The sequence below is a fragment of the Talpa europaea genome, assembly GCF_964194135.1.
Source record: "Talpa europaea genome assembly, chromosome: 3".
In the NCBI taxonomy this organism is placed as follows: domain Eukaryota; kingdom Metazoa; phylum Chordata; class Mammalia; order Eulipotyphla; family Talpidae; genus Talpa; species Talpa europaea.
This window is the reverse complement of record NC_140069.1, coordinates 112,593,589-112,609,452: the sequence shown is the minus strand read 5'-3', so window position 1 is coordinate 112,609,452 and position 15,864 is coordinate 112,593,589. Positions and strand designations below refer to the sequence as shown.

Below are 15,864 nucleotides of genomic sequence, written 5' to 3'. Positions count from 1 at the left end.
AATACATATAACTTAGAACAGTGCTGAGTTTCACATTCTTGATTAGTTTGTTGGCTTGCTACAAGAAATTTTCATGAATATCAACTAACAAAAAATGAATTACCTTCTTGAAGTATGTACTTAAAAGCTACAAAGTTAGGCCATACATTTATGGCAACAACACAAACATATCTGTCAAAATAGTTTTTTTTTTAGCTATTTTATCCTTATATGATAAAAGAATGAAAGTAAAGTGCATGTCATGGTAGAACAAGATGAAAAATCCATGGCAAAGAGCATAAATTGGAAGCATATCAGCAAATAGCTATTACTATTCCATACCTGGAATGGTATAATGAAGATATACTGCTTACTGTAAAGATTAAATTATAAATCTATATTAATTTCTTAGTATAATATCTGTCATATAGGAAGCACTCATAAATACCAGCTGTTTTATATATCTTAATTAATATGTTTAAATTTTAAACATTGTTATTTGAAAGATTATCAATAAATATTTTCCAAATAAAATGTCTATTTAAAAATGAAAATATAGGGCCTCCCCGTGGCGCAGCGTTTGAGCGCTGGGTTGCCAAGCTGCCCGCAGCCTCTGCAGCGCCGGTTCGATCCCCGGCTGCTCCCCGGCCACCAGAAGAGGGTCCCACATGGTGCGCAGACCTCTCCTGCCGCCCGCTGCTCCCCTCAGCAGTGTACTTCGGTCCTTCTGCCTGCTCTGCTCCCCGCTCTGGCTCTGGTGAATTCTCTCACCCTCCCGTGCTTCTGACTGTACCCAGGGCTTGTATAAATAAATAAAAATAAATCTAAAAATAAAAAATAAAAATGAAAATATAAATATTGTATTACATATGCACTTTAACCTAAAAATTTGACCATTGTAAAATAACACTCTTTTCCTCATAGTACATAGACTCCATTGTGAAATTCCACTGGAATATCAGGTAATATTTCTTGTATGTGCTCTATTTTTATCCTAGGAACAAAAGTATTTAACTTGAAATAGTTATAAGAATATGCATTAATGGCATGATACATTCTTTCCTGTATAAAATCCATCTCTTTCATAACTATCTAGTATATCATCCAATCACATGAATTTTATCTGAAGTACTCATGATCAGATGTTAAGAACAATTTTGTCTTCCTAATTTTAATGAGATATTGTTTAGACTTTTAAAAAACTAACAATTGTATAATTATTTTTCTTGCCACAAAGTATACAAATTTGGTTATAATAAAAATATGCACAGTAAAAGATAAAACATATTAAAAATGAAACTTCATTGCTATGTTTAGATGAAAGCAGTAGAAAATGAACTTAAGAAGGTAATTTGGAGAATGTGAACTTTCCTTTTTTTTTAAAGATTTATTTATTTTTGCATACAAGAGCTGGGGTATAGACCAGCGATGCAGGGGGTGAGAAGATTCACCAGAGACAGAGTGGGGAACAGAGCAGGCAGATTAACCGAAGCACACTGCTGAGGGGAGCAGCTGGCGAGACAGGAGAGGTCTGCTGTGCCGTGTGGGTTTCTCCCTGGCTGGCCGGGGTTTGAACTCGTGATGCAGAGGCTGCAGATTGCTTAATAGTGCAGTGTTTAACCCCTTGCGCCACCAGGGAGGCCCAGAATGTGAACTTTCTTTAGCAAATATTTCCATTCTTATTCTGTATCACTAGGAATACGTATATGAACTCCTTAACAATACTTAACTGTCCATTATGTAGATGAAGGCTATCATTTAAATAAGAGGGTATTATTGATACCCAGGCAAGGGACTCCCTGCCCACTGTGAATAGAAACAAATATTCTGAAACCTGGAGGAAGAAGAGATTGATTTGCAAAGTAGACTGGCAAGGAGACAGGGAGTCAAAGCTCAAATCTGCCTCCTTTCCCAGGAAATTAAGAGATTTATATTGATTTTTGATGTATAGAATCAAGAACAAAAGATTTGAATGTTATTGGTTAAGGGGTGGACTGAGGAGGGCAAAGGAATGTAGACGCGTTCAAAATCTATTGGATAGTTGCATATCAGTCCATGTGAGGAAATGTCTTCTTTATTTTTTTTTTAAATTTATTTATTTATTCACACAAGAACCAGGGTACAGGCCAGATGCACAGGTGGGTGAGAGGATTCACCAAAGACAGAGCGGGGAACAGAACAGGCAGACTGACGAAATACACTGCTGAGGGGAACAGCCAGTAGGCGCGACAGGAGAGGGCGCCATGTGGTACCCTTGCTAGCAGGCCAGGATCAAACCGGTGCTGCAGAGGCTGCAGACAGCTTCACAGTGCAGCGCTCAACTGCCTGTGCCACCAGGGGATGCCCGGAAAGGTCTTCTTTAAAATTATCAAATCCTCAGGCCTCCCCAGTGGTGCAGCAGGTTGAGCACAGCACTGTGAAGCTGTCTGCAGCCTCTGCAGCGCAGGTTCAATTCTCAGGCAGCCAGAGAGAGATCCACATGGCGCGGCAGACCTCTCCTGTCCCGCCCGTCCATCTGCCTGTTCTGCTCCCCACTCTCTCTGGTGAATTCTCTCACCCACCTGCACCCCTGGCCTGTACCCCAGCTCTTGTATAAATAAAATAAAATCTTTTTTAAAAATAAAAAATAAATAAAATTATCTGATTCTTCTGGTCAAATGCACCCCCTGCTTTGACTAAGTTTGGTACAGAGACATCTACATTAAAAAGGAAGGTACCAAAGTTACTTTTTCTTTTTCTTTTTTTTTAATTTATTTTATATAATTCTTACAATACTGGAATAAGGATTAAAAACAAGAGAAAACATGACAGTCTATAAATCAGAATCCAAATAAAATTTAAACCTTGAAATTAAAAAAACAAAACAAAAAACAAAACAACAAAAAAGGGGGGGGGCGGAGTTACCATGGTCTCTGACCCCGATTAACAAGGTTTGACACTGAGTGCCAGGTGAAGCTGTATAACATGAAAGGTGGATGGGCTTTGGGAAAATAGGAAAGAACTCTTGCTCCTGCCACCCAGCTTGCACCCTGGCATTGCTGGGAAGGATACAGGAGGAAGACATGTGGAGGAGAGACATATAGAAAGACTTGAAAGAGATACATGGTGAGGAAGAGAATGGCAGCCATTATCTTGATATGGTAGCTCCTTTTGTCCCAACTTTCTGGGAACTGCTTTAGAATCCCTTTCTCTGGTTCTCTACCAGAAGGTGGCTTGGACTTGTGGCAAGCTTTTGGGCCTCCTTAGCCCTGCATCAAACCAACTCTGTTTGGCTGGATATTTGCCTACAAGGGATAGGTAAGTTTTGTTTGTTTATTTTTAAGTTGGGGAAACTATTATTAAGAACTTTCTTCTCTCTATATATATACATTAATACTATTAAAGTTCCTTCACACTAAGAATCTGCTTTGCCTTTGTGCACATGAATGGTTACACCCCTTTAGAGCATGAAAATGTAGGGGTCACTGGGTACCTTTGGTACAAGGCTGGGTTTCAAAATATTTTTAGAGATGTGAATGTCCTGAGAATGAGCATGATATTCTAGGTACATAAAGGCAGACACTGAAGATTCAAAGTTAGGGATGAAAGTAACTGAGGAATATATAAATCATGTGAATGACATTGGGTACTCTAAGTACTGTTTAATAAGTCATTAACCTTTATACGCAAACTTGTATTTGGAAAATTTAGAGCTAGAATTTGATATTAATCTTCTCATAGTTTGTACAACCACAAAAACGTCCCTGGGCCTATATGTGAAACTAAAAATAAAACCAGTCTTCTAAAACTGCTTTTAAAAATTGCCTCTTGCAGATTTCTGAATTGGTTAGCCATGACAGGTTTATTTTACCAGGGGGTGGAAAGGATGGTCATGCACTCCTCATTCAGTTTTGTGCTACAGCTTTATTAGCATGTGCTTTTATTTCTTGTTTGTGCTGCATCTCAATTTCATATCTGCCAAAACAACAACAACAACAACAACAAAAAAGTAATCCCCCAGTTTGTCCTTAGAAGGCTTCATTGCAGTTAAGGGGAAGGGGTAGGGGTAAGAACCCAAGGCAAGCTAGAGAAAGAAGCCAGCTGACAGCCTAGCTCACTCCAATGGAGAAACCTGTAAAATCTCTACCTGGGACTGGCCTTCCTGGCCAGGTCTTTGTCTCAGACCTTTTAGGCCATAAAGGAAGCTGAGCTTCTCTTATGCTTGGGCAATGTTTCAAATTTTTCTTAACTATCCATCACTTATATAACTCTTTTAACTACATCAGTTCTTTTGAGGTTTTGACCAAATTTTAATAGTATATGATTTCTTCATTGATCAGTTTAAAAATAAATTAATAATAAAACCAAGATTTTTAATTTAAAAAGTAGTAGCTTTTATTTCCAGGGCTATCTCTGCCTCTAGCTGTGTGACCCTGGGTGAGTCATTACTCATTTATTTTTCTTTGTTTCCTCTTTAAATCAAAGAAGTAATTTTTAGCACTCTTTGCAGCTGTCATAGTCATAGTCTGAGATTTCATACAATATAATTCAATAAATCAATCCAGCTCTTTCCAGGAGTGCAGCTGCCCCATGTAAAAGATTATAATTTCCTTTGATAGCAAGTCCCTCTTTCATAAAATACCCTGTAGTATCACAATAAAGGGTAGGAACAATTACTGATTTTTTATTTCAGAATAAAGTCTGAGCTTTTATCCCCCACTGGAATTTCTTTGAATTCTTACCACTACATGTTTTTCTACCGTTCTTACTATTTCTTTTTTTTAAAGATTTATTTATTCATGCATACAAGAATCGGGGTACAGGCCAGATGTGCAGGAGGGTGAGAGGATGCACCAGAGACAGAGTGGCGAACAGAACAGGCAGACTGACTGAAATATACTGCTGAGGGGACAGGAGAGTTCTGTGGTGCCATGTGATTAGCTCCCTGGCCGGCTGGGAAACCCGCACTGCAGAGGCTGCAGACAGCTTCACAGCACTGCACCCAACCGCCTGTGCCACCAGGGACACCCAAGAGTTCTTACTATTTCTATTTCACAAATCTGTTACTTTTCTTTTTTAATAACTATATCCTCCTTCCCCAGCAACGAAATTCTTAAAGAATCTCTTACTCCACTAACCTTAAACTTCATAGTAATTTGCTTTGCAAACAATTCAAATTTCAGCATTCAATATATTAAAAGATAAGGGAGCCACAATCCATTAGCTGATGTCTCACAGTACTTTGGGCAAGGCCTACTTGAAAAGCAGTTTGACCTCTGAATAGTTTCTTGCTCATATCCTGCCCAGATGATGGCAGCATTTTCTTATTTAAATAAGAGTTTCCCCCCCCTTTTCCTATTGTTTTGGAAAATAATTAAATTAAATGCTCTTTGGACAGCATAGAACAAAAAGGTTTAGCCAAATTATTGAAAACCTGTGCTTGACTGTATTCTTATTGTAAGTTATTTGAATATTTTTCTTTAAAATGGATATAATCGTAGAACCTGCCTAAGTTAACATTGTAATGATGGCTAAATAAGATAAAAACAGACTTGGCAAGTAGAAAGCAATGAACAAACATGGTCTATTGTTATTAGGTCATCTCCAAATAAAATTAAGAACTTATGGTGATAAAATATGTGTCATTCTTATGCTAGCAAAATAAAGTGCTTCATAGTTTGATCTCTAAAAATTACTGGTGTTCTCACCATTTGAGAAATTACATTATTCCCTTGATAATGAATGCATAATTCCATCTATATATGCTAAAAGTGTCCTAAGATTCTTAAGAACGTAAGGAAGAAGGGGTAGGATTTAAAAGATTAGGAATCTGGAGAAACTTCCCCTTTAAGAAAGGGGAAGAAAAAGAAGAGTAACTTTAAACTTTGTGAAGTAATTAATAATATAATGATGGAAATGTTCATAAAATAGGAAAAATAATATGCAACTTTATAGGATTTAAGCCTATAACAGTATTGAAAAATTAAGGACAGATGAGTCAAAAGCTCATTTAAAATTTGCTCTTTGTTCCAGAAGACACTTGGACTTCTCAGTTAACACTTTCAGAGTCTCATTTCATTCCTGTCTTCCAGACTTATCGGTATATATAAGATGTTTAGGGACCAAGTTTTATTTACTCTAGGCACCCATTACTAAGTAAATAATTAATAAATATGACCTAAAACAAAAGCATATAGCAGAAGTCAGCAGAAATCACTTCCCCAACACTACCACCAAAGAAACTTTGGAGGTAATGCTGTTTAATAGTAAATAAAATTTAGAGATTATAGTATGATTATATTTTGTAATTATACACAAAAAAGCTGCAGATAATTAATTCTATCTGTTTAACAAATATTTATCAAGTATTGAGCCCATACTGAAGATAATTGTGTGAAGAATGCACACCTAGATTGTGTACTTATGGAGTTTACAATATAGTAGGAGAGACTACTACCTATAATATCTAGTAACATATTATATTCATAATATACTGCTATATTAAGATAAATATTAATATATTTTATATATTTATAGTGTAGTAATTTATTTTTCTGAGATAAGTTAACAATCTAACTGAGGTTTGGTCTTCTGAAATAGAAGTACATCATATTTTGAGGTATGTCACTCAGGAAAGTGGGTGGGGACAATTGGTGACATTTATGCTGAAGTATGAAGTAGACATTAGTCAGGCAAGAACTGGTGGGTGGGGGAATAATTCCAGGCAGGAAGAACAGCAAATGAAAAGACATTAAGAAAAGAAAGAGCTTAACCTTTTCTTAGATTAGAGAGTCTGATATCACTGGAATATTGTGGGAAAAAGAAAGGAACTGATGGGAGACTTGAACTGTCAGAGATAATTCACATAGGCATTGGTAGACCTGTGGGAAACCATTAGAGGGCTTTAAAACGTAACTCCTCAGAGTTTTGTTTATACATATGTTCTAGAAGCTGAATAGAAAATACTTTGGAGTATAAGTGGAGAAGCAAGTTTTAATATCATTGTAGTAATGACAGTGAGAGAAAATTGTGACTTGGAATATGATATAACCACTGGAGATGAAAACATGAAGTATTCAAGATATATTCAGGAGTTTAAATTGATGTCTTGCTGTTTGTTGGAGATGCAGAAATGGACACACCAAATAGTGACTTTCTAGCTTTTGGTTTGTACATAAAAAGATTGTTTTTATCAAGAATATTTAAGGGAAAGGGGTTCTGTTTTGGATATATTCAGTTTAGATGCTGAGAATACATCCAAGCATTGATGTCAAGTGCTAAGTTGAACTTCTGTCTCTGTCTCCACCTCGTGCTTCCATGCTGCCCCACTAAACTGCCTTAGTGAAGTTCCAGCCAAAGTCACTTCTAACTTATGGTAGAAAGATGCTGAAGTCACTGAAGGTGAGAAAAGTGTTGTAATATATTAAAGAGCAGCACTAAGATGTAGAGAGAAGGCTTTGTTTTTCAGTTACCTTGGGTCGTTAGCATATAATTGAAAGCAAAATGGAGAGGAAGAAAGAATAAAAAATGGAACACTGAATGAGAATGTGGATTATCTCTAGTCATACTCTGTTTGTAATTTTAGGATGACTCATTTAGTGTTTACAAGTGGATTTGTAAAATATAAGTGATTGTGACTAATAAGGAAAGATACTACTAAAAAAATAACGCACTAGACCTTTTTGTTGACTTTAGTTATGGGGATATGTAAACTCCAGAAAACATCTCCTAACTCCCCTCCATTTTTTAAATAGTGTTGTTTTTTTTTTTACATTTTTCTCTCTCCCTTTTCTTTTCTTTCATAACCCTTATTTGTCATTATTTCCTTACATCCCCTGCTTCGAAAAAACTGAAGATTTCAGTAGAAGTGAGGATTTTATAAGGGCTAGTAAGATTTTTTTTAAATAGGCTATTTTGATCTTACTAACTTTGGCTATTAAAATAATATCACTTGCATATATTTGTGCTATCAATTTTATCTTTATTTTGATAACATATGATGAGAGGCCAAGTAGATGGTACACATGTAAAGAATAATATACCTTAATGCCTCCTATGTGTCTGAATTTTGCTCAAATTTAATATAAATAAGCAAATCATATAAAAGGAAGACTGAGTTGGAAAATTTGTCAAATGGAAAAACTAATGAGAGATGCTTTTATAGAGAAAAAATTTTTATAGATTTCAATAGACTAGAAATCTCAAGGTATGTAGTTGTCACTGTCACTCAGAAAATAAATATGTAAATCAAGTTTTCGGTACTGCATTTAGCAGTACACTAACAGTACACTAGTACTAAATAGCATTTTAGCATTCTAGCATTTAGCAGTACACTAGTACTAAATATGTAAATATTATCTCCATAATTTTACAGGGGTTCTGTGCTATGTTAAATTGGTATAAATGCCATAACATGTTCTCTTATAGAGCTTAAAAATATGCATGAATACATGGACACATAAAGACCCTTGATAATTCTACAGCAAAGTGATCTGTGTAATGTATCCTGGCATCTTTAAAACTTACTGAGCCTTGACTGTTTTGTTCTTCTCAGCAGTGTCCTGTAAAATGTTTTCTACCAGAAACTGGTTTGGGTAAAAACCGTCCACAGCTACAGATTCTAGGAGGTTTCTATTCATTCATATACTCTGTAAACTTCATAATTAAGTTCTTCCTTATATCTAAACTATCTGACTGAAATATCAATCTTATTTTTCCCAAATTTTTCTCTAGTATCCAGAAGGACCTAAACATTTCCTCTCAGAATTACTCTTTGAACAACCAAAGAAAGATATTCTTCTCTGCTCTAAATATCCGTAATCACTTTTATCTTTTCAACCTGTCAAATTTCTGCTTAGTAAATTAGTCATAATTTTATATCCTATATATTTTATAGGATATAGAGTTTTCAATTTAGGACAAGTCATGTATTCTAAACTATCACTACATTCAGATTTTAGCCTCCAAAAATCAGAGAACTGAAAACTGAACCAATGTAAAAACATGATTTTGTACAAATTAAAAAATACATGAAAACATTAATGTAGAATTCCATTTGACTTTTCTCTACCTTATTTCATTGCAGTCTATTATCCATGTTGATTTCTCTGAGTTAAGAAAACTCATCCAATGAAAACCTTTTGTTAATTGAGTAATGATAATGTAAAACTTCACAATGCACAGCAGATGGCATCTTTGCATATTAGTAATGAGTAGACAATTATTGAGTCAGATTTATTTTTGCAATAATTGATATAACCCTTTCCCCTCAAAGTTATGCCATCAACCCTTCGTGGAAAGAAACTCAGGTGGAAAATGTTCACCAATATAATCTAAATTCTATAAGGTTTTATAAAATAAATACCTGTATCCATTAGCCAGCTAAAATGTAATTGTCTATTTAATTTTAGTAATCACATTTACAAACAAAAATCTTTTCCTAGCTGCATGGTCTAGTGCAAGAAATATGTTATACCAATTTAAAATAGACCATTCTCTCCGGTGGCACAGCAGTTGAGCTCTGGGTTGCGAAGCTGCCCGCAGCCTCTGCAGCGCCAGTTCGATCCCTGGCGGCCAGAGAGGGTCCCACAGGGCGTGCAGACCTCTCCTGCCACCCACTGCTCCTCTCAGCAGTGTACTTCATCAGTTTGCCTGCTTTGCTCTCCCCTCTGGCTCTGGTGAATTCTCTCACCCTCCCGTGTTTCTGACTGTACCCAATGCTTGTATAAATAAATAAATAAATCTTGAAAAAAATTAAAAAAATAAAATAGACCAACTTACCCATTCAAATTTAAATAATGCAATTAAATATGAAACCCTAAGATTCTTAACTTTCAGTTGCTTAATTTCTATAAAAATTCCAAATCTTTGAGAAGAGATGAGGGTCTAAACAGTTTGGAGTTAGTCAGATTAATAGGTTTTATTTTGTTTGGTTGTTTACTTTTTAAAGTATAAGCATATACATAAGTCATCTATGATGTCATACTTCTTTTGCATTTTATAAAGTAACTATGAAAGTACTAGTATTTTCTGTTTTATGTAGATATGAATAGCAAGTTCTTTATAACATTGTAAACTTTGTCCAAATTTCAAATATTGTTATACTGAAATTACATTTAAGTTTCAGCTTTCCTAAATAACACAGGGAATTGAGGTATTTGTAAATGTAAAGGATGAAAATATATAGGCTGCTAGAAGAAGACTTTTATCTGAATTTTATACAAAATGGTTATAACTTTGTGAAAGTGCTATAGAATACTTTTAGGATGGTATAGATTAAAGATGTTGCCTATGTAGGGAAAATAATGAGAAAGAATGGTGATAAAAATCCCTGACTTTAAACAGACAAAATGCAGACCAAGATGATTCCATTCAAGACATTGACAAATGGTGACTAATTAAGTCATTAAAGAATATAAGAAAAAATAAACTATTTTAAGAAATCATCAAAAAATATGGGAGTTCTAGAAAAGGGAGGAAAAATTCAAAGTTTAGGAAAAGATCAACAGCTTAGATATTTGAAATATTCTTTTTGACACCAGAGGTGGTAATTGCATATATTCTACTTGATAATAATCATAAAAAATTCATATATTTTTACCATGGGCTACAGGATAAGATATATTAGTCATCATTGAAATAAGTATAAATGCCAGAAAAATTATAGAAGCAAACTTTTTGGGTAAGAGACAGTAAAATATAACTTGAAATCATAATTGATTTTACCAGGCTCTTTTTATTAGGTCAGTTGATTAGTTCTTCCAGTCCCTTTCAATTTGAATTAAATAAATCAATTTGATTCATATTCTGAATTTAACACATTTTGAAGATAAATTGCAAATTGATAAGTTGAACCATTTAAAATTACCTCTATACTAGAGAGTGATATGGTGAAAGAATTTAGGTTATCTATAGTGATAGTACTTTGCATATGTTAGCAAATTACATTATAGCACTATTCTAGCAAAATATGAACAAAGACTAAAAAATTAGCTAACACAGTAGAAGAAATAGAGGTGAATAGAGACTAATGATTTACTGAAGACCACTGACGTTGCCATGGACAGAATAGGAATGATTTTTTTTCTCTTCCTATAAACAGTTTGTATAACATTTCTTGCAACAAAGTATGTGCATTTTCTGTCAATAAAATCATTCTTGTTTCCTGCTTTAAGCTGTAGAGCACTTTGAAATATGCCCATGTACATAATTAAAATAAGAGAAGGGGAGCATTTTGATAAAATATTTTATTATTATTATTAATAATAATATAATCAGGCTATAAAAATAGCAATTTTATTAACTACAGAAACTTTATATACAAGTCATAACCACAGTGTTCCCTCTTTGGGTAAGCATCCAGCTACAACACTCAATAGGCAGCTTTTTAATTTCCTATTTACACACAAGACAAATAGTCATAATATCCACAGTATTCCATTTTCAGTTTCCTAAAGACAGAAACTTTCTGTGCAAATGGAAATGAACCTACTTAAAATTACACTGTCAAGATTTATACAGTCCAGGGAATTTTAACTTTGTTTTGATAAATTGTAAGATCAAAATTCCATTGACTATTGAAAAATAAACCTTTTCTGGGACATTATAGTGAAAAGTAATTTATTCACACAGACACTTTGTCCCTTTATTCAAATTAATTTCATTTTCAAATGACTTTATAAGTATGAGATATGATTGGTTGGAATCATTATTTCTTGAATTAAATAAATCAATTTAAAAATTTTAGTATCCGAATTTATTAAAATTATTCACATGATCTCTGTATTGCAAAAATATTATTTTATAAAAAAATGTTTAGAAACAACTAGAAAATGCCTTACAGCAGTTTCTCACTTCTTGACAGTGTTCTTTTCAAAAGAATGTTGTGGCTATAACATTCACTTTGTACAGTACCATTGGTACCAACAAGAAATATTCACAGGAATAAGTGAAATACAATTTTGCTATCACATGCCATTATTGTTATTTTTCTTGCCTTCCAGTGTCTCACACTTCCCATAGTTTGAAACACTTAGTTAGCAAGCAGGAGCCTGTTAATACTAGAAATTGACTCAATATAATCCATTTTACTGAGGACCTGCCCACAGCAAGTTGGTAAAAGTTATTACATATTTTACAATAAAATTAAAGAAGTATACAAAAGAGTTATCATCCCTTCTGCACAGCAGAGGCATTTAGACAAATATTTTAATTTTACATTTCTATTCATTGTAGACATAAGAAATGTCCATAATTATAGCAACATACAACCATTGTTAGAACAGCCAAAACAAAAAATAGTACTGAAACTTCTAATTTAAAAGATCCTTTTACCCAGAACTCAAAATAAAATGGATTTTTGGATACATTGGATTTGTGAGATTTTGTAGTTTATTAAGAAAAGAATGCCCAGAAAAATAGTGTCTTGCAACAGAGAAAAATGGCTGACATGATTATACCCTGCCCTACCACCTAATATAACATGAATCTTGTTCATTTTGCTTTTGTTGTTTATTTTACTGATCTTCTAGCACAAAAGAAACCTCCCAAAGAGAGAGATGCTTTGTTCACCATGCTTGATGACCTACTGGTAGTCTTGTTTTTACCCTTTAATAAACTGGAAAACACTGAGTTCAAAATGTCTAAAAAGTTAGCTGCAGTAGTATCTTGGTAATCTCTCTCTCTCATTCCATGAACACTTAGAGGAAAAGACATGAATGAAATATTTTAAAATGTAAACTATTTAAAACTATAACAATTTTATAACTGTTTTACAAATATCATTAATAGGTAACTTTTTAAAAGTTTGCCAGCTTGGCAAGAAGAAACTGAAAATTACTTTATAATTTTTGAGCAATATGTCTTTGAAATTTCTGTTTTTATTTAAGTGCTATATTGTACAAAGAAAAGGGAAATGCAATCTGATAAGATGATATAGACTGGTCAATTGTTGAATCTTTTTCTCACTCTTTCTTGATACCAGCATTTTTGGATTTGCTTCCCTATGCTCTTTGGACTAAATTCTCAAGTAAATTTTAAAACCATTTTACTCAACATGTGCAATGTCCTGTTGGGTTTTTAGAGCATTGTTTGGATCTTTAGCCTTAAGAGAAATCATTTGAGAGAGTCATTTAATGAAGTGGATACTAGATTCATGTCTTCAAATAATTAATTTTAAAAATCATTTGTATGGGAAATTTCTATGAAAATTCAGATGCTAACTTTTTACTCTGTTATTCCACTTCTTGACAAACACATGATACTCAGTAACAACAAATACAATAATAAATATGGTGATTTGGCTATTACACAGAATACAAAATTTGAATTAATATATACCATGACATTAGGGAAGATGCATGTAAAATGAAGTAAATGAAATGAAGACATCTTGAGATCTTATTCACCAGATTTAATTTCCTTTTAAAGAAAAACTGGAAACAGTTCAGACAAGCTAGTTCCTTTCCTTTAACTTTTTTCCCTCTACTTTAGTAGTTTTATTATGTTAAAAGACTTCAGAATTGAGAAAAGTATTTTGATTTTTTTCTTCACTATATACTTTAATGCATAATTTGGTGAAGGGCTATTTACAAATCTTTGGAGACATGGAAATGTTCCTATTCAACAAATTTTTAAATTTGAAGAGGATGAGCTAGAAGCCAATCACAGCAGCAAGTCTTAGAAATAACCTACTAAAATACATTTTCAAGAAAAGATACATTTAACTCCTTCAGTTAAACAGTGAACTAAGAGTTTAAACAGTATTTTTAAAAATAGATATAAAGAATCTTGCATAAATAAGTGGCCCTAAATTTGTAGAAAAGGAATAATACTAACACACACATTATCCTTTTCACTTTAAGAATTAGATTCTGCACAAAAAATTAGGATGATAAGTCTATGTACACACCTAGACCAGGGGTTATCTAACTTGTGGGTTATGTCCATACATGCCTTAAATGCCAACCAGTGTAGGTTATCTGCAGATTATGTACAAAAATAAGCCAGTCACTTGTATCTTGCACCTTTCCTTAATATTACTCCTGGTTTTCAGAAATTTATATCTTTTCTTTAGGAAAAGCTATAGGTACACAACATTCAAAATATTAGGGGTTACATTAGATACTACACAATTTGAATACTAGTGCATGGACATGTGTACCCAGGCATGAATATATGGGTACATGCTTTTGTAAAAAGTATGTGTACCATTATTATAAGATACATGGTTAGGAGAAATGAATTAAATATAACATGATGCATGAAAGTTAATATAATTTAATATAGAGTAACAATTTAAGAACAAAGGTATAAATTGTTTTGTGAGGTTAAAATAATGTTTAACTTATGATTTATTCATTATTAAGAAATTAACCTTGGAAAGCAGCATAGAGAGATTAATTGATGTGTTCCATTAATTCTTTTATCATCCAGCAATTATACCTTTGCATTTTTTTAATCCATTCAAGTATCTTCAGGAGATATGTTACTACACTTGCATGTACCTTAATTCACTTCAACATTTATAAAATAACACTGACAAACAAAACAACAGAAAACACTCATAAATATTAATGAGCATCTTTAACAAACATGACACTGAAGTAGTTGTCTTAGGATATTTTAAGTGACATTTTAATTCCATGTTCTCTGAAATCTTCTTGTAAAAGAGAGTTGTACTGATGAAAGCTTCAGGCACATATCATCAATTATGACTGTTGTACCTTATATGTTAATATAATTTTGTGTATCCATTTTGCATAATAAGCTACTCGGACAAAAATACCAGGACGATTTGGAATGGCACATCCACGACCAGGAACAATGACACCAAGAACCATTCTCATTTTATGTTGTTCACAAATAAGTGGGCCACCATAATCCCCCTAAAAAGAAGACATGCAACAATAGAAACAGCACAATATTATTTTAGAAATAATAAAAAAATAATTTAGCAACACTTCCTAAATATATTTGTATCTCAAAAGTAACTACATTTAAAAAATGAGAATTACTACAATAGAAATATGAAGATTTAAAGATGTACTATAACACTGGGTAGACTTCTATTGAATATTCAACTGAGATAAATACAAAAGTTCAAACAAAATGTTCTATCATGCATAGTAATTATTAAAAATAACTTTTTCCAAAACACACACTGAAAGCATTTATATTGAATGAAGACTAATTAACATATAACCACAGGTAGCGATTTAATAAGGTTGATTTTATATTTACTTTTGTCTTCTTCCAAAATATGTCCAATATGGGAAATTTGGAAAGTGTAGAATAATGTAAATACAAAAGAAACCCACTTGTAATTATACAATTTTAATTATTAAACTACACTAATTTTCTCTTATTTCTAAAGATTTTTGTTTCATTCTCCCACCCCTGTCCCCCAGAATGATCTTAACAAGTTAGGCAAAAGCTTGCAAGTTGATAAAATTTTTCTATTTACTATTTGAAAATTGCTTTCCCAGGCATAAAGAAGTTAACATAACCCTATTTATATTTGGACTAACATAAGTAGTTAATATAACCCTATTTATATTTTATACTTGTTAGTGGAAGATAACCTATAATTTCATATTATTTCTTATAGAATAACTATTAAATCATCATCTATAGACAGATGATATGTAGGTAAAAAATTAATGCATTAATAGGTTGACTTGTGAGTGTATTTTCAGATATACACATGTACATATATGTGTATATATATTTACAAATACGGTCATATATAATCATTACAACTGTGCTATATCAATTTCATGTACCATGTAGCCTCCTAAGATTGAGATGATTGATTTTGGCATCCTCGTAAAGAAGGGTGCTTAGGACTATCTTAATTTTCCACTAACAGTGATATAATGAGAGAAAATTAAATTATTGCAAAATTTG

The 15,864-nt window shown here is 33.1% G+C and overlaps 1 protein-coding gene across 2 annotated transcripts in view; it reads right to left on the bottom strand.

The window, feature by feature from the left end:
• Positions 1 to 14,666: 14,666 nt before the first annotated feature.
• Positions 14,667 to 15,864, bottom strand: part of HGF (hepatocyte growth factor) — a gene marked incomplete at both ends in the record, with an annotated part of 57,458 nt that continues 56,260 nt past the window's right edge. For both annotated transcript variants that reach the window (XM_084230941.1, XM_084230942.1), the window contains one exon: positions 14,667 to 14,843. In XM_084230941.1, the coding sequence (XP_084087067.1) occupies positions 14,667 to 14,843 (177 nt within the window). The remainder of the gene's footprint in view (positions 14,844 to 15,864) is intronic.